The 26,731-nt window shown below is 39.2% G+C and overlaps 1 protein-coding gene across 2 annotated transcripts in view; it reads right to left on the reverse strand.

Annotated features, from left to right (window-relative positions):
* IGF2R (insulin like growth factor 2 receptor) overlaps window positions 1-26,731 on the reverse strand; it is a 53,478-nt gene that overhangs the window by 14,601 nt on the left and 12,146 nt on the right. The window contains exons 3-32 of one of the 2 annotated variants that reach the window (XM_030267985.4): window positions 25,528-25,652; window positions 23,755-23,853; window positions 23,230-23,356; window positions 22,104-22,224; window positions 20,880-20,997; window positions 20,308-20,470; window positions 19,976-20,156; window positions 19,144-19,247; window positions 18,608-18,772; window positions 17,781-17,921; window positions 17,340-17,492; window positions 16,337-16,468; window positions 15,753-15,900; window positions 14,450-14,624; window positions 13,782-13,897; window positions 13,224-13,386; window positions 11,506-11,685; window positions 10,371-10,472; window positions 9,431-9,532; window positions 8,582-8,756; window positions 7,130-7,297; window positions 6,427-6,570; window positions 4,984-5,162; window positions 4,538-4,625; window positions 4,067-4,273; window positions 3,574-3,704; window positions 2,796-2,893; window positions 1,853-1,989; window positions 1,085-1,275; window positions 371-497 (exon numbers count right to left, since the gene is read on the reverse strand). In XM_030267985.4, coding sequence (XP_030123845.4) covers window positions 371-497; window positions 1,085-1,275; window positions 1,853-1,989; window positions 2,796-2,893; window positions 3,574-3,704; window positions 4,067-4,273; window positions 4,538-4,625; window positions 4,984-5,162; window positions 6,427-6,570; window positions 7,130-7,297; window positions 8,582-8,756; window positions 9,431-9,532; window positions 10,371-10,472; window positions 11,506-11,685; window positions 13,224-13,386; window positions 13,782-13,897; window positions 14,450-14,624; window positions 15,753-15,900; window positions 16,337-16,468; window positions 17,340-17,492; window positions 17,781-17,921; window positions 18,608-18,772; window positions 19,144-19,247; window positions 19,976-20,156; window positions 20,308-20,470; window positions 20,880-20,997; window positions 22,104-22,224; window positions 23,230-23,356; window positions 23,755-23,853; window positions 25,528-25,652 — 4,260 coding nt within the window. Of the gene's footprint in view, window positions 1-370; window positions 498-1,084; window positions 1,276-1,852; window positions 1,990-2,795; window positions 2,894-3,573; window positions 3,705-4,066; window positions 4,274-4,537; window positions 4,626-4,983; window positions 5,163-6,426; window positions 6,571-7,129; window positions 7,298-8,581; window positions 8,757-9,430; window positions 9,533-10,370; window positions 10,473-11,505; window positions 11,686-13,223; window positions 13,387-13,781; window positions 13,898-14,449; window positions 14,628-15,752; window positions 15,901-16,336; window positions 16,469-17,339; window positions 17,493-17,780; window positions 17,922-18,607; window positions 18,773-19,143; window positions 19,248-19,975; window positions 20,157-20,307; window positions 20,471-20,879; window positions 20,998-22,103; window positions 22,225-23,229; window positions 23,357-23,754; window positions 23,854-25,527; window positions 25,653-26,731 lie in introns of both variants that reach the window. The other variant, XM_030267984.4, reaches the window with a different exon arrangement.

Here is a 26,731-nt window from a genome sequence, read left to right on the forward strand (position 1 = left end):
AGAGAGATCAGGGAACGATTTAATCTCTTTTTCTAATTCAAAAATCAAGATATTTCTTTGTATTATAAGCTTTCAGTAATTTAATTTAGTAGGAAGGTTAACCAGGCCCCATTTGCCTGCTAGCTTAGAAAGGCAAACAGTTACTTATTCACATTAACAGAGGAAAAACTAGTTTTGAACTATCAGCTATTTATGTTCCAAGTGACATTGCAGTACAAGAGATTTCTTCCATCAGTAAGCTTGTTAGTCACTATCCAGAGGGGATGTGTCATACTGCCCTTTACTAACAAAGTCCCTCAAGAACACGAACACAGCAGTGCTGCTTCCAGCAGGCTCTTCCATATACAAAATCCTGAGGCCTCCTCCTTACCCGTTGCAGGATTGGTTACCCGACAGTCGTTTTGGACATTGCTTTTAAGAGGACATGCAGCAGCAGTGAACCATAGGAAGGTATATTCACAATCTTCAATGGCAGTTATAAGTTCTGGCTTTGATTCCTAAACAAAAAACAGTGGAGAGAGCAACATCTCTATAGAGTGATATTGTAAGATTCCATGCCAACAGGTTTATCCCTGCAGCCTGTAGCTGAGCTCAGTTCAAACACCAGTTCTAAAACCTGACAGATCATCATGGTCCAGTGAATTAATCCAAGGACAGAGTATTTAACTGTGATTATTTCAAATACACAACAATACAGAACCATTATCAGGAGAAATAAAATTAATGAAAGGAGAGCTAAAGGTAGCCTAGGGCAATAGAAAATCCAAAAGACAATTAAAATCTCAAATGAAAGAGTACTTAATGGCAAGGCATACAGGTGTGCAAGAGTTAAGAGCTACACAGCCAATAGCATTATTTACTACTCAAAACACTTCCCAACCTGCACTACATTAATCTTCAAGACGTAAGCAGATGATCTGAAGCTATTACAGATGACAAAATTTGTCATCTGTAATCATTTGTTATTGTACACAGAGTGTACAAAATGATCCCTTAAAAATTTCTCAGCATCTAAAATTCAAGTACTTACAAGTCCTTCTGCTTGCATGAACACATAAAATAGCAGCATAAGGAACGCACTTACAATTCTGTTTTCATCACACTTGAGGCGCAAGATTGTTGTTCTCTTCCGAATTTTATCTGGACACTGATCTCCATTAACGTATTTCAGGATAAATGTGACATTTTCCCAACGAGGACCATCAGCCACTTCCCCAAGACTGGTACATTTTGTACCCTCAATGAGGGAGGCAGCAGCATCAGAAGGGCAGGAACCTATACAGATAAACAAAAACTGCATTATTACTCCAAATGTTAGTAAGGTGTACTTGCCTGGAATAAAAGTCCATTACTTTCAGCTATGTCACGGCCGATCTATCTCCAAGCCATTGTCCAAACCATACTCATTGGGGTGCATTTTCCCCAAAAATCACAACTGGCAGCGACTGTCTCACTTCACTTAAGACCATGCAAAAAGTAGTGGCAACTACCACAGGGGAAGTAGACTACTATAGAGTGGAAAGCTACAAGTCTGGCCTTGCACTGCACAAAACATCAAGTCAGTCAGAAGATGCCATAGGGAAATTCTGAACCGATTATTTTAATCTTTAAGAGCTATAGTAGACTTTGGATAAGGACTGAAGAACTAGAGTGCCAAAGTTATCAAGAGAAGAGCTGCTAGTGAATCTCACCCACTAAGCAGATGGAAATTGGGCTCTGGTGCTAAAATCACACCACTGCCTCTGCATTCTTTGCTCTGTGATTTGTTTCACTCAGAACTGCCACCAGCAGTACTGTCCTACCACTTGCCTTCCCTAGCTATGGGAAGAATATATTTGTATTTTGCACTTACGTGTAGCACTATATGGCACTAAGGGCCTGCAGATATTAATATAGTATTTCTGGGTAGTAGCAGATATAGCAATGGCCTCCCAGTTCTCTCTGTGTCGCGTCAGGGATGAAAAGTCATAGAAATTTCCTTCATCATCCCTGTACAAAAGATTAAAAGCATGTAAAACAATTAAGCACTTTAAAGTCACAATTCTTAAGTTACTAAGTAATTTTAACCTGAAATCTAAGCAGAGTATTACACTGGAAAAGAAGTCTGCATCAGATGCATTGCTCCCCCAGAAACCTCAAATTCAACAGAGGGATAATATCACTGCACCAGCTCTCCCCACAGAAACTGCCCACATGCACACAGCCCTCGGCCAATGCAACAGTGATTCAAAACTTTTCATTCAAGCATGCTGGCTTTCAGTGCATGGCAAGCATACACACAGTTACAGTACACCGTCTTACCTTAAGGTAGAGACCTATAATGAGGCCAGATGTACAAATTCTGGGCCAAATATTAGCCACACTTGACCCCACATCCAATCTCAATGAGCTAATACTTGGTTGTGACAGATAAAAATGACATTTTTCCTGAATCACTGCTTGGTGGAAGTTTGAAACAGACAGCTGCAGCCTTATTTAAATTAGCTGTTGTTAAATAACTAGACACTTGCAACAACCTAGCATACTCAGCATTCAACCATCAATAAATATATATCCACCAGTTCCCTTTTATTATTTCCCAGAAGAATCTCAAAGCTGTTTTTTTTCCCAATGAAATTACCTTTCAGAAGCACAAATTGCAAACGTTATTTAAAATATCATGCGTTGGCATTGAATGCTACATTAGCTGGTCAAAACACAATAGTTAAAGGGGTAGTGCAGCACTGCATTGCAAGAAGGCTGTATTTATCTCTCTTAACATACAACTCCATTTTAATTTTGTAGAAACAACTTACTTGTAGGAGCACTCAGTAGATTTAACAGGTGGGCAAGCATACTTAGTATGCCATTCAAACATGTAGGTGCAGTCTGGAGTTTCCTTCAAAAATACAGGCTGAAAGAACACAATACAAAATTAATTTGCTTTCTCATTGAGACCCATTGAAACAATGAAATGTCTCAGTCATGCTTCAGGAAGATCCAAGAACACACATTATCACAGAGCCACACTATGCCTCTGACCAGCTAAGCATGGCTTCTCCCAAACCTGAGTTTATCCACATGCACACTTTTGATAAAAGGGCAGCCATTAGGAATTGCTGCCTCCCCAATGAAATAAGAGGAGCAAAAGTAATTCTAGACACCATTGATTAAGAACAGCAAGGGAAGCACAAATCAGATACTAAAAGAAAGTAACCAGCTTATTTTAGTCTGTCTATGTAATGCCTGTTTTCCTGCATATTCAACCTTCTACACTTTATCTCTTACAAAGAAACAGTTGTTATTTATGGAAGAATGTCCCTTCTCAACTTCTCTAAGAGCTTTGGTAATGACAGATGTCCCTTAAAGGAACAAGATGCACTGATCTTCCTGAGCAACAATAAAGGTACCATCCATAAACAGGAAATTCAAAACATTCTTCATTTTTTTTGTCCCCTCACAGGACCTTTGAATCATGTGTCTAATCTGTAAATAATTAGGCATGTACATGGCCTTCACCCTAACCTTCCATGCTTTAAAAAAGAGGGCAACTCTGGAAGACAGTATGTACAGGAAACATGTTTTGAAACTAACCTCAGATGTAGTCTTGTCACAATAGAATAATATAGCAGTTGATCGTTCATATATTTTATGACATTTTTCTCCACTGGTGTAATTAATCATTATTAGACCATTTTTGAAAGTCAGTTTGTCTGTACGCAAGCCTAGAAGCAAAGAGTTGAGAAAAGTCAACAGCTACAGTACACACAACTGCAGTAACACCTCTGACAATAGAGTCACATAAACACCAATAAAATGCACAATTAAAGAATACAGAGACAGACCTCAACCTTCCTCTAAAACTTGCAACCCAGTTATTGAGGGACTACTACTCCAGCACCGTAAGGCTGATCTCATTCATAATTAAGCGTCGAGGTAACCAAAGGTATGACATTTTATCTGCACATTGAGCAAAAGCAGTGAGGTGTTTTATCTAATTAGATGTACTAGATTAGCAAGAACCCTTCTTCTATTACACCCTGGTTAATCTTCCAGTTTGATAAATTTGTTTAGGTAAGTACAGTACCTGCTACTTTTTTGAAAGTAGGGTCCATCTTCTTTATTTGACACGCTGCAACACTGTGACCCTCTACACTGCAAGGTTCTGTTATTTCTCCACAAACTCTGAAGTAGTAGTCATACTCATCTGTACTCACTCTGATGTCTTTTTCAGAAAGTGGCTTCAGGTTAAAAACATGACCAGACCTTGGATCTTTCACCTGGCAATCTTTTCCTTTAAAGAGAAGTTAACAATTTAAAATACAACTTAAGATCTATTAGCCTTGCCAGATACACTGGCAAATTTGCCTGTCATCCCAACTTGTACTTTTAGCATTAGATAGGATTTGTAGTTAGCTTAAAGCTCAGAATAGACATTCCTCCACAAGTGAACGCTTTTACATAAAGATTCACAGGGCAAGAAGCCAACATAGTTTCATTCAAGTATTTATTACTTGCACAGTTTGACTGCTATTTTAAATTTCAAATAACTACTTACCTTCTGCTTTATGAACAGGACATGCTGCCAAAGTCCTCCAAACAAAGACAAACTCACAGTCATTCTCTTGCTCCAACACTGGTGATCCCTACAGAAAAGAGCCAAATGAAGGAGGCTTACTAGTAATTACACTGTAAGTCTCAGAACATACACACATGGCTTTTTTTTTTACTGCTGTTGCACAGTTTAAAGTCTCCACTATCAAATTTCAATATTCATGTTCAGCAAAGAGCTGCTTTTGGTGGCTAGCAGGATTCCACGATATCTCACAATTGTGTTCTACAGGTTGTGTAAAACAGACAGCTTTTTCAAGAAAAAAGACAAGGAAAAACTATGTAAGATTTCACTTTGTAGAACCAGCCTCTCCCTTTTAAGAGGAGTAAACATGGCCTGTTTTGGTACAAGCACTAAAACCCTCATTAATAGCAAGTAGAACAGAAAATTACCGTTGTTTGATCACACTGGAAGATTATACGTGTAGAATAACGCTGATTATCTTTGCATGTGTCACCATTCAAGTAGATAATGCTTAGCGACCCATCAGTAGCAGCCTGGGGGTTTATCTGAATGACTCCAAGGTTTTTGCTTTTATCAGTGTATTTCACACAAGATCCTATGGCACCACCTACAGGAAGAGAACTGGGTTTTAGTTCTTTGACAACTTCAGTTAAATTGTAAAATAACATAACAGGGTAGCTTTAAGAGAGCTTTGAAGTAAACTGTCTCAAACTCCTGAAGCAGAACACAACACATGCATATTCATCCACACAGAAACACTGTGTACTTTAAACCTTTGAGGAATAAACAAGTTACTCCAGCATACTCAAATCTTTTTAACTGCACTAATTGATCTGATTCCACAGACTAGTAAAAGACTACTGTACAGTTAAGAACATTAAACTGGCTAGAAATGGAGTAAGACATAACATAAGCTTTTCATTCTGGTTTCATACAGTTAGGAGGCTTCAACAACATTTGACTTTCTGTACTAGTTTCAGCTGGGTAGAGTTAATTTTCTTCACAGTGGTGAGTATGGGGCTGTGTTTTGGATTTGTGCTGAACACAGGGTTGATAATTTAGAGTTTTTTTGTTATTGCTGAGCAGGGCTTACACAGAGCCAAGGCCTTTTCTGCTTCTCCTGTGACAGTTCACATGGCAAGGGAAGTTGGGGGTGCACAAGATGCTGGGAGGAGACATAGCAGGGGCAGGTGACCCAAACTGACCATAGGGATATTCCGGACCATATAACATCATTTTCAGTATATTAAGTAGGGAGAAGAAGGAGAAAGGAGGGACATTTGGAATGATGGTGTTTGTATTCCCAAGTCACTGTTACACGTGATGCAGCCCCGCCCTCGTGGAGATGGCTGAACACCTGCCTGCCCATGGGAAGCAGAGAATTAATGCCTTGTTTTGCTTTGCTTGTATGCCCAGCATATGGTTTCAGGTAAAGACAATTTAATGGGCAAAGCATAAGTTCTCACCTTCACCTTTCTGATTTTCACCCCGATCCTGCTGGTGGAGAAGTGAGCAAGTAACTGAATGGGGCTGATCGCTGGCTGGGGTTAAACTATGACACTTTATGTCCTATCTTCTTTAAAAAATAACAATAAACTCACAGATCCTGGTAAATACTGCCCTCAATGCAATTTTCTCAAATGCATTAATATACATCTCAATGCAAGAGTCCTGATAAGCATTAAGAGACTGCTCTCGGTCTGCAAAAGTCTGTTTATTAATACTTCTGATATATGTCACACAGGTCTATGCTATTTCTGTGATTAAATGGACAGGAGTCAATAAATCTTACCAAAATACCCAGGGACATCATCCTGACTATAAGGTTGTGCCTCACAAAACACAAGTTAAGCACTTGCCACTTGGCTTACCAGGACATCCAGTCACATAGGGCAAGGGCTTGCAGACATTCAGGAAAAATGTTCGCTTTTTTGCTTCCTTTGAAGTGTCTATAGCAACCCATGGCTCACCCTCTTTGCTCAAGTCACTTAGGTCATACTCATTGCCAGCAGCATCTGGAAGAAATGCAGTAAGCTTAGAGAACTCAATACTTGCAGCAGAATTGGATTTGAATGATACTGATTTCACTGATGAATACACAACTCAAAATAATTTTCAGAACCACATTAGATATATATTAAGAGAACATACTGTTGCCACAAAAACCTCACCATGCCAAATGCAGAACATAGTTCCCTTGACAGTTATTTCCCAAATGTAACTTCTCCACAATTCACAGGTGCATTTTTACAGATGTCAATACTAAATTAACTCATTTCCTTCAGAGTTGGGCTGAAGCAGCATCAGTCACAGTAATGATTACATTTTTTCAAAGTAATTATCAGCTTTCTTGTGTATACCACAATATTCTAAATTAGCTTCTTCCCCTGTTTTTTTAAGTTAAGCCTCCTTCAAACAACTTAACTCTTCTCCCACCTGACAACTCCTACAAAGACTAAGTCTTACAAATGTCTTCACAATAGGTATTCTTAAAACCCTCCACTGAGTAGAAGTTTGCTGTCCAGTTAATCCTTCCAACATGGGACAGAGCTCACCTAAATTCCAGGTACTTACCTGTAACTTGACAATCTACAGGAGCAGGAACACAAGCCAGAGCTGTGTGAAACTCAAAAAAAGTATCATGGACATCCAGCACGGTGTTTATCTCCTCACGCACAAATTTAAGCTCTCCAGGATATGAATCATTACAAATGAAAGTCACTCTGAACATGTCTGATGTTCCTATAAAACAAACATTTATCTACTGCTGGTTCTGCTTAAAACATTTGAATTTAAGTTTGAGCTAATACTTGACTTCAAAATTTTCTAAGAGTTTCTTATTAATAACTACTTCAAATAAAACACTCCCTTACTGCTTATAGGCTTTTAGCTGTAAATATGCAAGCCTTCATCAGAGAGCCATGAAAAACTGCCCAGCAGCCACCATTGCCTCTACTAATAAGAGACCAAAACAGTTTGACACATTTCAAGAACATAATTACCTTCATTGATCTCTGCTCCCTATTTTCTTTGACATATATGAAGAAACAGAAACCTTTTAAAATATCACCAGTGGTAACAGCAGCTTTTAAATTGCATCACACAAAGTTTTGGGGTTGGGGGTTCTGTTTGTAAGAAGTTCAGTGTAATGACTGCAGAACAACTAATATTGAGCTTATCAAAGCACTATATGTTAAATTCTATTTAGTCCTCAAGAAGTGACAGAATTATGTCAGGGAGTAATATTTGTCAGCAAAATGCTTAGTAGTGTAATAAAAATTGTAGAACCTCTCAAAGTAAAATACATAAGAGCTTAAACACTGTTACATATTATGTACAAAAATGTCACAACTGAGAAAATAAGAGATAGCACCCCAGCAATTAAGCATGCTGAAGCATTTGAGGTTCCTGAATCCAAAACCCAGTTTTTCCAAGGTCTTTTGTTGTTAAGATGTCATATTCCTTTCAACAAAGCTCAGTTTCAATATAATTGGAGAGCATCTAATATCAAAAAACTAGATACACATTACCTTCCAAAGAGACTTAAATTCATGAAGTAGGAGCACTTGAAGTATTAGAGCACTAATTCAAAAAATTCTATACAGGAGAGTGTAAGCTTACTGAAAGCTGACCTTTAAGATATGAAACTACTTTAGAGAGCATTATCCATGAAACTAAAGCTAAAAGCTATTACTTCACTAAGAAAAAGAACCTGAGTAAATTCTGTTTTCCCAATTTGACTATCAATTTTTCCAAGCAAGGACCAGTAATTTTCATCTGCTAAGGAGAAAACCCTATAGTGTATTGAGTTACTTTCCCAGAGTTTTGAAATGCATAAGTATTACTGAGCCATTACTGAGCCACTACCATTCTGCGTAACTTCATTTCTTCCTAAAATTTCCATATGAGCCAGCTTGTTCAAGTAATTAATACCAAGCCAAATAGACTTCAGTACATGAACAAAAGAAGGAATGAAGACCACTCACACTAAGTTTTTACAATACACTGTGTATTTCCTGAACTCACCTGATTCCACACGAAGAGGACCTCTGTAGGTAAGAGTTAGAAACCCTTCACTGGATAGATAAAGGGTTTTGTCCAATTCCAGCGGCCTCAGAGGTGTCAGATTTTCTCTTTCACACCCAGCAGCTGTTTTGCCATTGATTTTACCACAATACGGCAACTGTCCACAAATGCTTAGCTAGAAGTTTTTGAAAATACATAGATGTACATAGTATTAACTGCATCAGAAAAACAAGGCCCACATAGCCATTTCTACATTAGTAAAACCTTTGTAGAGAACTATTTCAAACAACACAGTTGTCTTGCAGTTGCAGTGTAGAAATGACAGACTATAATTGAACTATACTACAGTAAGAGTATCCTCAATCTTCAGATTACAGGGTCCACAAATTCTCTCTACTAGAAGTAAAGGATGTGGTTCAACAAGTTTATTCTTGACCAAAAGTTACCAGTATGGTATTATCTGTGACAGCCTAGGATTAGTGACACATGCAGATTACATTAAAATCACCAATATGGACAGACTAAATCCCTTTCTAGGCTTTCCGTCAATTTTTTCAGAATCAGCAGATAAATTGGTAGTACACAACACAGTCCATTAGGGGAAAATCACCTCAAAAAAGCAGCCTCAAAAGTGTGGCTACTTTATGTTCTCCAAGAACCAGAAGTTTAATGCTTTCAAGACCATCTAAGATGAATGAAGTTACCTTTCACTCCTTCCCTCAACCACAGTGCTTTCCTGCCAACTCATACTTCCTAAGAGAACTGAGTGAAAGCTGGACTAGGTCACTATGCAAGAAAAAAAATGCAACAGTGTTCATAAACAACATAATGTACAGTCAAAATCCTTACCGAGAATGTTTTCCCATTGCCAGTAACAGTATACCCTTCCTCAGAAGCTAAAGGCTGCAGGTTGAACAAAAAGCCAGTGTTTGGATCTCGCACAGAGCAGGACTGAAAAAAAAAACAAAATTATTTTCTCCTTTTGTATTTCTTCTGTTTATATTTTACCTCTAACTTGTTTCAAGAACCAAAGCAGTGATTTAGACATATTCCTACCCTGCAACCAGAACACAGCTCTGGCAGTAGCTTCATTCAATTCTTTTGTACATTTGTTCAATTCTTTTTGTCCACTGACATCAGCCACACCAATATATAAAAGTGGAATTTAACAGATGGCATCTATCATATTATCTAAGAGCAAGGAAATTTTAACTGAGGGCTATCTTCACACTAATGTGTTTATGTTGAGACCTGTAAAGCAGAAGCAACTGAGTAGATCCCACAAGAATATTTTGCATTAGAAGAGACCCACAAGGATCATTGAGTCCAACTGTTTAATGTATGGTTCGTATGGGGATCAAACAGGGATCAAACCCTCAACCTTGGTGTTATTAGCACCATGCTCCAAGCAACTGAGCTAATCTCAGGGTTTAGTGTGAAAAAAGAAGTCTCATCTGATGATCTGCAGAATAAAATGACAATACATATCCGTACATATAAACTCAGTTTTACTAGCAACATAGCAAGGGAATGAAACATTAAATGAAGCATTCAAGAGGATGTAAACTGTTCTCAAGAAAAAGCATGTGAATATTTTGGTCATAAGTTAGATGTTTCATAAACACTTCAAAAATAAAGCCGTAAGATATCACAAGACTACATAATCACCAACTTGAGACTTCACTTTAGCTAGTTTTCTTCAAGAGCCATTTAAACAGAGCAATCAAGAGCGCTAGGAAAAAAAATGTACATTGAGACTACAAATACGATTTACATTCTGCTTTCTCACCTGAGAATCATCTTTTGTTTCCTTGATTGGGCAAGCAGCCTCAGTTTCCCACAAGAAAGTGGCCACACAATCCAGAATAGCTATAAACCGTGGGCTGCTACTCTGGAAACAGATTGCAGAGGAAGATCAGAGTAAGTGTAATAGCTAAGACTTTGTCATGTTTGAGATTGCCCCTTACAAGAAACTGCCAGGTTCTTCTAAAAGACTTCACTACAAAGGCACACAGTTCCCACCCCACTTCCCTCTCTCCAATTTTTTTTGAAGGTCATCACTGAAAATTTGGTCCCGTTAAACATTTGTCCCATGTGACCAAGCATTAGCCGAGAACTGAATCTGACATGCAAATACTCAGATTTAAGTCAATATTTAATCTAGACATGTATGATTAGATTTTGGATCTTGTCTCAGTCTAAGCTTTGAGGAGTTTTAGGGTATAATACATAGCCCATTATTAAAAAAAAAAAAAGGCAAAAGTAAAGCAACAGAAACCTGTTAGGTGATGTAACAAGGTAGCAGAAATATTAATTATGTACACTTCATGTCAGTGTTTTCAGACAAAAGCAAAGCAGTTTGTAACTGCTCCATGTCACAGATTTCTCACCACACCTCTTGGGCTAAAGATCATATGGGCAAAGGGGAGAGTAAGACCTGCAGATTCACAAAACCAGGAAGAACAAGTCTACACAAACTTAAATCTAATGATCCCCTCAATCTAAACTTCAGTATGTGGAGTTGTAGCCCCAAAAGCTCTATAGATTTAAGAATTCTAGAATCAACAATCTACGGAGAATGCAGACCCTAAGGTTGAGGATACACATTACAATATTTTTCCACTTAAGAGTGTCCACCATGTTTGCAGTTTTAAGTACTTGAGTATTTTTCATGCTAATTAGACTAGTCCGAAATATTATTGTTCATCAAGGCTGTTAGTTTTTATCTAATTCTTGTTTATGATAAAATACTCATGCTTCTCTAGCATATAAATCAGTTTTGGTTTTACATCTCAATTTTAAACCCTCAAGAAGTCTCCCTTGCCACAAATCTGCTATACACTACACATCTTCATGTGGCTTCATGTCATAGGACAAGAAACCTACTAAGATGAAATAACAACTGGACTATCATTTGTCCTTACAAGAGTGCCCCTGGAGCAGACAAAGTGGATGGTGGTGGTATAAGTAGTTGTCTTTCCATCAGCATTGATGCACACAGAGCCATTTCCATAGGTTAGAGAAACATGTCCGGGTCTTTCAATTACTAGTTCTTTGCTGGCAACACCAAGATTACTAATAGAAGTGACTTCAGAATAAGAAGCCTAGAAATAAAGAAGAGCATGTCAACAACTTTTAAAAAACTAGATACAACCAAAAAGAAGATACCTATTACAGTACTCTCGTACACAGATTGAGAGCTTTGAGGATAACAAAGGTGTAAGAGATACCTCTACATTTCTCTCCCATTCTGTATTCAGGTTTCACATATTTAACAGACAACCTCCACAACCAAGTACGGCTTCATTTTTGTTGATTTTTAGTACAATAAGGTGCTTTATAGCACCTTTATAGTAGTACCTTAGAACACCCACCTGCATCTCCCAGGCTACATAGCTTAGCAATTTAGGGAGGCCTGTATCTTCTGCAATAGTTCAAATTTATTGTAGTGCTCTTTAAAACAATATATGGAAGCCTCCAGGTGTTCTCAGCATTGACTTTAGGGATTTGCCATGCCTAGCTAGGGCTAAAAATCACTGATAGAAACTGAGCACTAGAAAGACAGGAGGTGCTAGTACCAAAGTCTGAAGTCATTGTCACTTCAATATAACTGGTGTTTCCTAGTTTTAAGAAACTACTTTAAGTCAATTACAGCAACAAACTGAAGAATACACCTCCAAAACAGCTGTCCACAGACTTCCACCCTTTTAAAATTTTTTAACAACTCCTTAGATTGATCCAATGTGCTCACCTTTTCCTCCACTATCTCAAGCAGTGAAGTAATGAAGCCCTAAAGTGTCTCTACAAGTAAAGTAAGCAGCTTTGCACAACAAGGACTGGGAACATGCAAGCACAGGGAATGAGTAATAATTATCTCTCAAGTGCCCCAGTGGCAATGACTGGCTTCAGTCACTAACACATCCCCTTTAGCAGTAAGGGGGGATGGTGCTCCTTCTGTTTGATAGAAGGAATTAGGATGGCTTGGTGAGCCTCTAGTTCAGCTTTCCCTACAGCTCTGAGCAGCAATGAAGTCAGGCAGCGGGCAATGGGTCAATCCAACCTGTCAGCTGCTATCACTTCTCACTTCCATGATAAATTGCTATACTTCAGGGTAATACAGAAGTAGAAGCCATAACAACCATCAGCCTTTTTTGTTTTTATATGCTTTGCAACATCTGCCTAATCTACTCTTCAAATCCAAAGCAAGCTCAGGGAGGGTAGGGGTGCAAAAAAGTATCTTTAAACAAAATTCTTCCACAGTTCAATCTAAAACAAGCTAGAAGCATGACAAAATATCCAGGAGGACAACCTGTTCCTAAAGAAATGTGTATTCCTAGCATTCTCTGAGACTCCAGCAATTCACACAGAAGAGATGCAGTTGGTCTACCTCTGAAACACAGGGCAATAAATCATTAATGTCAAACGTGACACTGGCACACTTGTAAAAATTAAAGCTTTGTTCTTTGAAGACGTGGACAGGAGCTCTACCATTTTGCTATGGTTATGCAACCATTATAGAACACAAAACATCCCTTTGCACAAGGAGTCAGAATTCCCATGGCTGTTTTAATCTCACTCATGTCTGTTTCAGTCTCCCTCATGTGACAAACCAGCTCTGAGTTGGGATGGAAAGGTTACTCACAGAAACATGCTCATATTCCATCTGACAGATAGACGCTCGCCGGTCACATCCTGGGACAGCAATCAGGGGCCGACAGACATTTATGTAGTACTTCTTGCGCTCACTTGGTCTTGAATTATCCATGGCATACCAGTTTTCACCTCTCTTCTCAGATTTTGCTAATCTGAGCAGAAAGAGAAAGTTCTGCTCTAAGAACACACATGCTTCATAGACTCTCTCTACCTTTCTCAATCTCAAGAAATAGAGCAAGCCCTAAGGCATTCCCAACTAACTTCTCCCCTTCATTTTTAAGTGCTACAATTAGAAAGAACACTCCTGGGACAAAGCACAGCTGACAAGGTAATATGTTTTTAAACGCAAAACCATCACAAAAAGTCAGTTTACACTCTAGGAGGCAAGCCAGCTTACTAGAGGGATTTCAACAAACTTGCAGTCAAGACCATCACAACAGGTGAGGCTTCTGGTGCTGTCTACACAGGAAACCAACTTCAACCAGAACTATCAGCCAGAACACCAAACTAGAATAGCTAAGTTACACTGCACGTGTCACTCTCCTACCTTGACAAGTCATATTGGTCCATGGTGTTGCGATCTGTCACAACACATTCCAGTGGAATTTCTGGACAAGCATGTTCAGTGTACCACTTGAAGTTGTAGGTATAGTTATCTTCTTTCTACAAATGAGAAGAATAGGTAAGAGAGGCTTTCCACACTGACAACTTTGTGACTCACAGCTACTGCTTGGTATCTCCCCTTGGTTTTGGCATATATCTTCTCAAATTGATTTGTGTTGGTCTGTTCTGTTATAGATCTTGTCATTCCCTGTGTCACCAAAAATGCTCTTGCCAAAAAAACCTGCTCTGGTTCTGTTAAACCGCTGTCTGCTGTGTACACAGTGCTACCATCTGTTACTTCTCAGCCAGTTCATTTTTTATCCAGCTAGAAATACAAGATGATCAAAAGCACTAATAATTACATGGCCCAGGGACTAGAGGAGAGTGAGGTAAGAATCTGGATCCAGGTAAACAGCTTACTGTTGTTCACTGGTCATGGAAAGCCTTATGGCTGCAACAAGAATCAAATATACCAAGACAAATAACTATTTATTTTAGCCTGCTTTGTAGATACTGGTTATTTCTACACAACACTCTGCTTGTACTGACCTAGTAGCTATTGTCAGTATTTTAGGATGGAGATCCTGCCTTTCTTCATATAGAACTTCTTACCTGATACTCAGGCTGACCTATTCCAGCATCACGATCACACAGGAAAGTTATAAGGGTAGAGCGCTGTGTTTTATTCTCATTGTTGTATGCCGCACCATTTTTGTAGGTCAACTGAATCAGGCCATCATAATATGAAAGTTTGGAACTGGGCAGTCCAAGACTCCAAGAATTATCACTACTAGAAAAGAAAAAGTGAGTTTTGAGAGTGAACAGAATGCAAAATTGATTGTCTCTAAGAGAAGTCTTAAAAATAGAAACCACGTAAGTTTATACAAGTCACCATAATAAGGCGTAACAAATAAGGTTGATTAGACTTCAGTGAGCTGGGATAACAAGAATGCTGCCAAAAGGAAACTTAAAATATGAACAGATGTCCTCCTTTGAAAAGGAAAGGAATCTAGATATCTATTGCTTAGATATCTAGAAAACTTTAATACTCCCTTCTCTAAAAGGGTGACAATACCATCAAGTTCTCATTCTCCAAAGCAGAAGTCAAACTGCAGACACCCTCATCTTGGCGTCAAACTGGCCTCATCCAATTACATACGGACAACAACAACCTAGCACTGTACAACAGCTCTCTGCTAGGTATCTTTGGTTCAGGAGTGTTTCTTCACTGACTTAGCACTGACTATCAGACCTAGCTTGATCATCTTCCTCTGAAGAACATTTTTCTTAAGGTTGGAAAAGACCTCCCAGATCAAGTCCAACCATTAACTTAGCACCACCACCAAATCTTTACCACTGAACCATGTGCTCAAGTCCATATTCACACAATCTTTGAACACCTCCAGGGATGGCAATTCCACCGCCTCCTTGGGTAGCCTGCTTCAATGATTGACAACCATTTCCAGGAAGACACTTTTCCTACTATCTAATCTAAACCTCCACTGGCACAACCTGAGGCCATATGGTACAACATCCAAGCTCTGGGCTTCACCCAAGGCAGGCAAGCTCACATTCTTTAGGCCAGCTCTTGGAATAGAGACTCTCAGTCTCTGGATTATAGGTTGCCATAATACAGCTGCAGCAGTTAATCTAGAGTTTACAGTCCCTATGGATAACAAAAGGGAGAGCAATGGGCACATTCCATCTCACAAGTTAGCTGTAAGCAAGATTACATATATGTGCATTTGGCTTGAAATAGCTGGCAGTGTAATTACTGCAAATTACATGCTAATTACCTGAATCTATTACAGGTAGCCCAGTAATTACTTTACATGCAAATTGTTCATTGTTGCACACAGACAGCACATCATGCAACAACAGATCTTCCTTACAGACAACAGAAGTAGTTACTCACCCTTGCGTTACTTGGCACGCTGCAGATTTTGTATGACACAGGTTATCAGGCAAACTGCCACAGACGCTTATGTAAAACAAGTACTCCTTAGTAGTAACTGTATAGGAACTTTTTGCCTTGGCCAGAGGTGATAAATCAAAAGAGAAGCCTAATCAGGAAGGAATAAACAGTATCAGCTCAATTTTGTCCTAATATCTCTCACAATAAATAAATAAACAGTATCAGTTTGATTTTGTCCTGATATGTCTTAGGTTTTGATTCAGTCAGTCACATAGCTAGTTCAACTCCCCCTGAATAAGTCTCCTTCTATGTAATTACTGTTCCAGAAACAAAGTGGACAAAGTAAAAGCATGATTTCTTACACATAGAGCTCTAATTCAGTAAAATACACATTACATCTATTTTCCTGCATTTACTAGGGTAGTACTAAGCTCATGCCGTTCTGATCTTCCACATGCATGTACTTAAAACTGTGGGTGTTTAGCATTAGGCTGAACTCACCTTCCTCTGGGTATCATAAGGACTTGTTATGGCATAAGTACTATCCCTAATGACCTTTTGATTTGCTGAACAGAAACACATACCTGCCTGAGGATCTGACACCTGACAGTCCTCTCCTTCAGTTTTCGACAGGACACACGCAGCAGCAGTATACCACTCAAATGCATATGAACACTCACGCTCAGCCATCAAGATTGGAGCACTTTCTAGGTCACCTGGTATCACAAGAGCAATGTGTTATGCATACAGACAGCCAAGATGCCAACAGGAACTAGGACTCTACACCTGAGAAAAATTTCTCCACAAAAGCAGACCAAGGTAACTGTTAAAGTACCTCTTCTTTAAAAATAAAACCAAAAATATTTTTCATAGAGTCTTTGCATCCTCCTCCCCAAAGTAAAAGTTTACCCCAGAAGTAAAGTTGCAGGGCTCAATCTGCTCCTGAGAACTATCACAATATTTGAAAAAATATCTACTTTGATATAAAAAACCGTTGTTTTACTACAAAGCAATAGCTCTATTAGCAAATACTGCATAATATGATCCTAACAGCCAGCACACTTGGAAGTTTCAAGTTCCTCAGGCTGAAGTAGAGGAACACAGGTTTTCTATTTTCCTGGGAGATCGTTCACTAGCAGGCTATTATAATCAATATGAACAATATTTCATATTATTTATGAAGCTTATGCAGTTTAGATACAAACCATATTTATTGGGAAAGAAGGTTTAAGTATTTGATCTCTGTTCAGAACTACTCTTTCCCATGAAGACAATCTAGAGAAAGAAAGTACTTCATATTGCTTCCAGGTATTTCTGGAGTTTTAAACACTTAAGCATACTTTAATCATGTTTGGAAGAATCTTATTTCAAGAGTTTTTGAAGAGTACTTGCATAAAAGGTAAGCAGAACTAAATACCTGCAATTACATTGCCATCACCCTAGTAAACAAACCCTGATGCTTCAAGCTTTGGCATAGAAAGAGATAGAAGACAAAAGCATATGCTAATATTTAGCACTCATGTCTGGGCTTATTAGATGACCTTCAGCTTTTAACCAGATCAACAAACAGGGGGCAGATGTTCTCACCTGGTCTGCATATTAGAGTGATGACCGTTTGGATTTTTTCTTTTTCTTTAGAAGGACAGCTGTCTCCATTTGAATAGATAAGTTGAATATTTTCTCCAACCTTTTTTGGAGAAGATACAAATGTTCCAAGATTCTTACTGTTGTTTTGCTTATCTGTAGAAACAGTAAATACAGACCTTTTGTTTCTCTGAAAAGAAGTGAAGCTTCTGTTAGATACTAAGACTTTCCATTTGTCTAGTTAACAAGAAAACATCATTAGGAGTTTGATTTTACCTTGTCAAACCATGCTGCAAAGCCAATGGTTCAGGTTCCTCGAATAAATGAAGGCACTCAGGACAACCAACCCCATTTGCACAGGAAGTACCAAGCCTTCAGAGGCTTAAAAAAACAGTGAACCAAAAAAACCTCCAAAAACACCACCAACAAAATCCCCTGACTCACCTACAGAGCAAACAGCAGCACCATCTGAACAGCTGAAAGCTCCTTCTCTCTTCAACACCTTATGGCAGATATTGATGTAGTAATGTTTCCTTCCTACCTCTGAAAAGCTACTGTCCACAGCTTCCCAGTTCTGGGCTGACTCTGAAATATAGAGGGTCATTAAGAACAAGTCATCTGGCTAAATTGTTTCAGAATCTCCATGCAAAAATGCCTCTTATTATAGGATACCCCACATTTGAGTGATGACCTCTCCTTCAGAGCATCCCACAGCATACAGAAGCCCTCATTTCAGCTCCATTCCTCCACCAGCTGAGATTCCCACCTGCATCTGTCCCCTGAAGCCATAGCTGCCAAATCCTGCCATTTCTGGATGCGCCCAAAGGCATCCCCTTTGCACAAGCCACTGGGTGAAAGCTGCTGAGCTGTGGTGGATCCTGACTGGCATAGGTTGCCCAGAGAGATGGTGATTGCTCCCTTCTTAGAAGTGTTCAAGGCCACGCTGGATGGGGCTTTGAGCAAACTGGTCTAGTGGAAGGCATGCCTGCCCACGACAGTAGAGTCAGGCTAAATGGTCTTTAATGGTCCCTTCCAACCCAAACTATAATTCTGTGACTTAAAACCACCTATGATGGCAGCAACCAAGGCAGTCATGGACATGGCTACTAAGGTGCTCAGTCTGTGTGGAATGAGGCAAGAAAACACCAACATCCCAGAAGTTCACTAAGAACAACAAAAGCTGACTAATGTTCAGATAAAGAATTGCACTGGAGATGGCATGCAAACTCAGGACTGTAGAAGTAACTGAAAGCTAGTTTTTATTGCCATACCTGAACTGCGGATAAGAGGTGACAAATCATAGTGTTTTCTCTTATCAGTAACTCTGCAAAGGAGATCTTCTTTCTCTTTAACACATGCGTATTTTGTATCCCAAGTAAAAAAATATGTGCAGTCAACTTCACCGGTGAATACTGGAGTTCCTCTACCATCATTACCTTAACATGAAATAGATTAACAGATATGAGGTTTCTAGTGGGAGAAGGAGAAAAAGGCAAGGAGACTTGAGGACTAGCAATGAGCAAGGAAGACAAAAAGTCCTTTAGCTGCCGAGGACTTGTGTTTCTGTTTTTTTATCGTTGGCCAAGAATAAAAGACTCTTATACTTCCATCTTCTCAATCAGTGTAAATTTAGACTAGCAGCGCTACTACACAACACATCCTGCCAGCCATCGAAATTACTGCTTGATGTAACAATATTTATTTCTTGTCTTAGCTGTGGCTCAAAGCAAGCATTCATTTGAGCATAACGTCTACTAGCATGGCAGTCAAACCCTGAGCAAAGCTGTCACAGATTGTTAAAACTCACCCGCTGTTTCATTGCACTCGAAGTTTATGACAGTCATTCTCTGAAAGCCGGAACTACATGCATCCCCATTCGGATAAATTAAAGTGAGATCTCCATCAGAGTATCTGAGTAAGAAGTCAGTTTTAGATAGAAAGGTGGGGTCAGACAATCACACAGTGGTCTTCACATAACAAGTCACATTCTTGTTCATTTATTAATTGTCTCACTCTAAGGGAAAACAAATGCTAGTTCAACATCAAAAATGACATTTCTACAGCAACGAAGGCTTGCATCCACTGATTTTTCTGATCACTTTCCATTAATTTCTACAGAAATTAAAGAATGCTCTAAAGCTCCCCTAGGTATGGTGGGATATCTATTCCCACTAGTATATTGTGTTTCTGTAAGAAGAGGAAGTTATACTTCCTGGAAGATAACTGCAATAAATCTGTCACAGACAAAATGGAAGATCATATCCACATTAATTAATCTCTGCTTTACAGTCTTATGCAAACTATTGTCCCTATATGCCACTTGGGAATTCAGCTGCTTCTGATACTGCTTTACATGTAAAACATATAAAGAGAAGGACAACAGGCAGTGAAGCACAGTCTGCAATTGGGACAACAAAGTCAGCTGAAGTCTTCCTGTCTAGACAATGGCCTCTGCCAACCTCACCGGCTCCTCTGCTAATGCTATCCTGCTACACTGTTACAGTTTTTCTAACAAAAAAAGTGACCAAAAATGCTTGCATTTTGTGTCAATTGTTGATTACGTGACAAGTAAGTAAGCATCAAAGAAGGAAACAAAGACCAATCAGACCAGTTAGCAGGGTTAAAGAGCATTTACACACCTTAGGGTTTGGTTCGCAAATCTTCCTGCCACTTTTTGCTGGTTATTTGAACGTTTTACTTGGCAAGATGAAATGTATCCTGTACTGTCCTTGCAGTTACCTGCAGTGGTTTTCCCACATACATTCAAGTAATAGTAATACTCCTCTTTGTCATCTTTGGCTGAATATGGTGTGACATATTCTGAATGAATAAAAAAAATTATTTTAACACACATCAGGACAGAGATGATGCTCTAAATATCAATACAGGACATTCTTTCTGTCCCTAAATAAGGAAATTCAAAACTGTCTAGTAAAAAACCACAAAACCAAAAGAAAAATACTGAGCTTACCTGAAAATTGATTAAGTGGACTTAAATCAATGGAGATATCATGTTGCTCATTAGTCAGATGACAGTCCTTACTCTCCAGGTAATCCCTGTGACAGGCATACTCAGTAACCCACTCTATTTCATACCGGCAATTTGTTTTTGCTGTAAGTTTGGGACCTGCACTCTGAAACAGAAATTAAATTTTAAGTAGAATTACTTGAAATATAACTTTTAAAGCAACAGTACCACATTCCTCTAAGATCAGTAACAACTAGTTCACCTCTAAATTAATTAAGATGCGCAAACATTGTTTCTGGCCTCTCAGAAATAAGTCTTATAATTGATGTGGCAAACTATAACAAGTCTAAGCAGAAGTAAAGCATCAAACATTAGGAGAAGGACAGCAGAAATAACAGCACTTTTAAAAGTAATTTCTCTTAATGTGCTGGAAAAAGCAAAGATGTGAGCCCAAATGGCCTAAGTTTGGATTGTGTTTGCCTCAGAGAAGTCCTCTGAGGTCTGAATAAAAATAAATACTGAAACACAAATGTTAAAGACCAACTAGTTAACAAAAACTAAAACACTGAAGTTACCTCTTCTCCCCTCTTTGATGGGCAAACAAAAGTGATTGTCACTGCTGGGTTGTGGCCTAGGCAGAAGCCTGGCCTTTCTTCATCATGCTTGTATTGACTCTCATAACTCAGTACAAGCCTAGAAATAGGAAACAACAAACCAGAAAGACAGTTAAGACATCACACTCTACAGAAGAGGGATATTCTTGAAATGCTCAATTTTCACTAGACACTCCGACAGAATATACCAATGTAGCCCTGCTCCTGAAAGCAACTTCTAGGGAGATCCTCATTCATTTAATCTTAAGAGTTAATTAAAAATAAAAATTAAAATAGTCCCAGCAAAATAACTTAATACAATATCTTCTGGTACCCTACACACAAGACTATGCTGAATGCCTCATGATTCATATTGTAGTAAGAATTTAGCTGATAGTCACAGGAATACAGAATAATCGCAGTTTTGCTCTCAAAACTACTGCTGGAGAACAGATGTGGCAAATAATCTGCAACTTTTGAAAGCAGTACCCACTCAGGTTTTGCCACATTCCTGTACTTCATCACCTCTCTACATATAAACTCTTGCCATTCTGCCCCCAGAATTAACAGCAAAATGAACTCATCAGCAAATTGACAGGAGCAAGGCAACTGGGTTAGATCAGGTGAAAGAGAGGAAGGAGAATAAAACACAGTAATTATCTGACAGGGAGAGACAAATAGCAAGATGACTTGGATGAGACAACAGGACAACCACCACAACTTCCCAGCTACGCATTATTATTTTTTGCAGTTTAACATGCAGAAGACAACAGCTCCCAGAGCAGTAACATTCTGGCTTCAGATTAGCCACGTCACAGAAAGGCAACATCTGGTCCTATTCTCAATTTTTAAAGTATTCCTGGGGAGTAGAGTGAGGCAAATGCATTTATCCTGTGGGCCCTCAGACAGTAGGCAGAACGGACCAAATCTTACCCTACTGCTTGTGGGCTGAGAGCACTAATCACCCCAGCTTCTAAGAGTTCTGCAATTCTGTAAAAAGGAGTATCTCACAACAAAGGAGAAAATTTGATCTGCTATAGCCTGACAGACTGCTCTAACAGTATTTTTGAATAGTTTTCTGCTAATGCTTCAACACTGAAGAGATATTAATGTGAAGTTTTAGGAGTCTCATCTGTTAACGTGAGTGTTGTTTCCAGGCCAGATGACTGAAGTGCCCACAGAAGTATTACCACAAAAATTGCATACCTGTCTTTGTCTTGAAGCTTCAGCTGCTCCTTTGGACGGCCAACATCATATGCCAGACCATCACGTACCAAGCACGCAGCACTGCCAGCAGGGCACTTTCTGGTCTCTCCACTTGATGTTCCTGGTTATAGCACATAGAAAAGACGATATAGGACTCAGTTTCTAAGCCCTGCTCTACCTGAAGTATCTTGCCATTTCATCTGTGGGTTCTTCTAAAGATAGTTCTAAAAAACAGGCTACATTAGAATGTAAAACTGACAAGACAAAACCTGCAGTGCTTGTGGTAATTCGTGCTGCCCTAGCTGGGGACAGCAAATTCATCCTTCCTGACAAAATAGCTGCAGCTAATTGCTAGTACTGCTGCTGGATACACAGGGCTTTGAAAACTTCCAAAAGTGTGACAAGTATTTATTTTTTTCCCACAACCAAGTCAGCAGTAACTCTTCCTTACAGGGAAGGTTTTAGCCCCTTATTTGTTTCTTATTAACCATCTAATTCAAAGCTGTCAGCAAAAAGTTTCATACTAGTGAGATGTTTAAAAGAACAGACCTCTCACTAAAACTAGAAGCATTAAACCCTTAACAGGGGCACAAAACACGTATTTACCTGCTAAGTAAAAACTGCAGTGGGAGTATACAGCTAAACTAACCTTTTCAGCAAGTTTCAAATATGTGGTTTGGCTGGTTTAATTCCTTATACATATAGCTCTCAACTGAGAGGGAAATGCTACCTATGCACCAGTACTTAGGCAAGCACCTAAAAAGTGCTTAGATGCACTAAGATGCACCTCAGGACATTCATCAGGAACTGGGTAACAACCTGGAGTCCAAAGGAATAAACTTGGAGCACATGAAGCCCTGTGAACAATATTGGTCCTATTTGTCAGCAAACACAGATACAAGACAAGCTGCCTTCTCCCACTTAGAAGAAGTTACTTAAACTGTACTAACAGCACTTGCACATTCAGAAGGGGCATATCTCTGAACACGTCAATACTTGGAGAGTAGGGAGTTGGAAATAATTATCTAAGTCTTGAAATACTGATCTTTGGACACAGGACAACTTTGGAGAAGAACCATGTTAAAAGAAATTTACACACTGACAGGTGACAAACAACCATTCAAACCTATGTCCCTGCAGACATTTATGAACAAGGAATCATCATCAGAATCATCCACCAAGTAATGTCCTGAAACTTGGATGAGAGGATTCAAGTCATGTTTCTTGAGATCTTCAAACACGTAGCAAGGGACCTAGAACAACAACAAAAAAAATTACATGCAAACCATGCTACATCAGTAGGGAGAAGTGATGAACAGGCATATATGAAGCCCAGTTAGTATGTGGTAAAGTTTTTTACTTCTGGAAGCTCAAAGCTAGACATGCTGATTAAAATGAGGCATCCAAAGTTAGACTCATTTACTCCAGCTTTTAAAAGAGTTTTACTATAAACTACCACTGAATGAACAGAAAAGGTTCAAGAGTTCTTGAAAATTCTCAACTCCACCAACTTCCAACATTTATGCTTTACAAACCTGTGAAAAACACAGGTTTCTGGAGGTTGTTCAGAATAATCTGGGAAGGGGAGCAGGTAATTACAGTAAAATTGTCATGTATGTGAAGAGTAACTTCTGCATGGATAGTAAATTACCTCTTTCACAGGTTTAAACAAGTCTTTCTTGCAAGCCACAAAGGTCCTCCATTCAAAATAGTGCACACACTCTGTTGCAGTTACAAATTCAGGGGTACCCTATTTTAAGTAAGAAAAAATAATGCTTTGAAAAATACTGATTTTATATCTGTAGATATCATTAAGTTTATTCAAGAGCTTAAGAAAAACAGAATACAGCACATCAAAGAACAAGGGCATACAGTTTAATGGCACTTGTTAACAACAAGATTGTTATATAACAGCTTTGTTGGGCAACTCAGGAAGATGCAGCATGCCAAATCCATAGTCTGCATGTGCACCAATAATCAACATATCCAGTCCTAATATGCAGTAACTGTATTCCATGTTTTAGAAGTGCTCACTATGCCAACTGATGACAGAAGCACCAGTGATATCTGCTTACTAAAAAGGAAGACACCAATATAAATGCATATAAGTAGGTTAACATGGTGAGGCAATGCATGGTTCATCAGTTCCCTTTTAATCTACAGAAACAACTGATTAGCAGCCTCTTCTGCTACACAGAAAGAATATCCCTGACCTGTGCTGCCTATTTTTATAGGCTCATGTTATATACATTTGTATATGTTTCAGGATGGGGATTCTACCATGGTTCAGGACTGGATGTTCAACTGAACATCTCTCAGTGAAAACACAACAATTTTTCACTTTGCCCTCCACCACCTCAGCAGTTTAGCACACTTAAACTGATTTCCTCTCATTTAACCCTGCCATAAAAGGGGACAAAACAAGTTGTTCCAGACACTATTACAAAATCCTTTTACTATGTCACGAGATGAACGGGTATTAGAACTGAGCTAACCAGAAGAAGCCTGATGATCAGTATGATCTGGTGTTACAGTTGAAGTTGAGCAATAATTTTTAATTTAGTTTCAAGAGTCATCTGCTAAAACAGAACAAGAAGCATTTAAGTCTCTGCTGCACTGGCACTTTGTTTGAATTGGCTGGATTTTCCAAGAGGGGAGTGTGCAATAGCACTGTCAGCGCCAAGAGCAGCACCAATAAATACCTCTCCCGGATACACAAATAGGTGAACCGATCACAGTCCGTACTGAGTTCCTGTATCTTTTAAGTGTGTGGAGGGTGTAACTCCAAAAGCACTTTGAAGTGAACTGCATGCACACAGGCCCCTAGAAGCTTTTCGGGGATCTCCAATCACACTTGAAACACATTCTCCCAAGCAACTAGTTCCTCAGAAGCACAGATGGCTGTATAAGCACTGTTAGTTCAACAATGTATAAGTATAAATGTATAATGTATAAATAAGACCAAGCCTAAGTCTTATTGCTGTCAACTAGGCTGTCCCATGACAGAGGTCAGTCCTTTTCTTCAATACTGTTCTATTAAACAGTCCTGCCAGATTCCCAGCTAAGGCACAGCCAACAATTAAACAACAGCTCTCACTGTTATGGTACTCTGCACACTGTTGACTCATTCCTCCATATTAAGCTAATAAAATACTACACTGCCAACCATGTAAAAACATTAAAGACAAAGAAGAGCCTATAACCAGAGCTAAGCTGCAGACCCGCAACAATTTTCTACCAGGACTGAATTTTGAAAGCCACAATAAATTATCACTTTAACTTAACAGTAAAATGTAACTGGCTCTTCTTTAAGCTGGGAACCTCAGTAATCAGTACATCCAAAAGTACAGCAAGTCTCTTTAAAAAGCAAGTCAGAACTACTTGTCACTTCCATTGAAGATAACAGCACATTATTTAGACTTACCAGTGTTTTCCCACAGAGGAAGTTAATATTGCTTTGAATTTGGTGTTCACTGCCTTGCTGCAAGCAGTTACGTGTAGTGTTCAGCTCCAGAAGCCTTTCAGAAACTTTTTGCAAGGCTAAGTCGCCTAGGATTTAAAAAATGAGAAGGTGGGAGGAAAATGGGTGTTATAATACAACATAGAAACTCAACAGACAGGATCTAGTTTCAACCACTGAGCAGCACAAGACATACCAGTTCACTGGAAGACAGTACAACTGAAGATCTTTGTGGATTTTCTGATTTGGAAGATCAGATCCAAGTTAAGATAGCATTTGACTTCCTAATCACACTTGTACTTTCCTAAAGGTTTTTAGCAAACACTTTTAAAAAACAGGTGCTACTACAATCCAGTCAGCTCCTTAGGAACAAAGAAAGCTGTTACCAACAAGTTTCAATCACAACTCCTTCCTCCTACAAGTTTCTATTTATCAGTTTCTCAGCCTTTATAGCATTTATAATAATAGCATCAGCACAAGATGAGAGTCTGTCATAGAATGGTTTTTGCTTAGAAGGGACCCCCCTCTGCAATAAGCATGGACATCTTCAACTCCATCACTTAGTGCTCAGAGCCCAGTTCAGCCTGACCTTGAACATTTTCAGGATGGGGCATCTGCAACCTCTCTGGGCAACTTGTTCCACTGCCTCAACACCGTCAAAGAAATTTATTCCTTATATCTGGTCTGAATCTACACTCCTTTGGTTTAAAATTATTACTTCTTGTCCTGTAACTACAGGCCCTCCTAAGTCCTCATTTTTCTTATAAGCCTCCTATAAGCACTGGAATGCTGCAGTAAGGTCTCTCTGGTGTCTTCTCTTCCCCAAGCCAATTAACCTCAACTCTCTCACTCTTGTCTTCACAGGAGAGGTGGTCCAGCCCTGTGAGCATTTTTATGACCCTCCTCTGGGCCTGCTCCAATAGGTCCCTGTCCTTCCTCTACTGAGGATCCCAAAACTGGATGCAGTAGTCCAGGTGCAGTCTCATCAGAGAGAAAAGAGGGGCAGAATCACCTCCCCCAACCTGCTGGCCACATTGCTTTTGATACAGCTGGCTTTCTGAGCTGCAGGTGCACATTGCTGGCTCCACTTAATCTTTAATCTACTTAATGAGGAACACACTGGTGCCCATGCACTGGCACTCTCTGCAGACAAACCAGGCACAGATCC

Source organism: Taeniopygia guttata, chromosome 3, assembly GCF_048771995.1.
Source record: "Taeniopygia guttata chromosome 3, bTaeGut7.mat, whole genome shotgun sequence".
NCBI lineage: Eukaryota > Metazoa > Chordata > Aves > Passeriformes > Estrildidae > Taeniopygia > Taeniopygia guttata.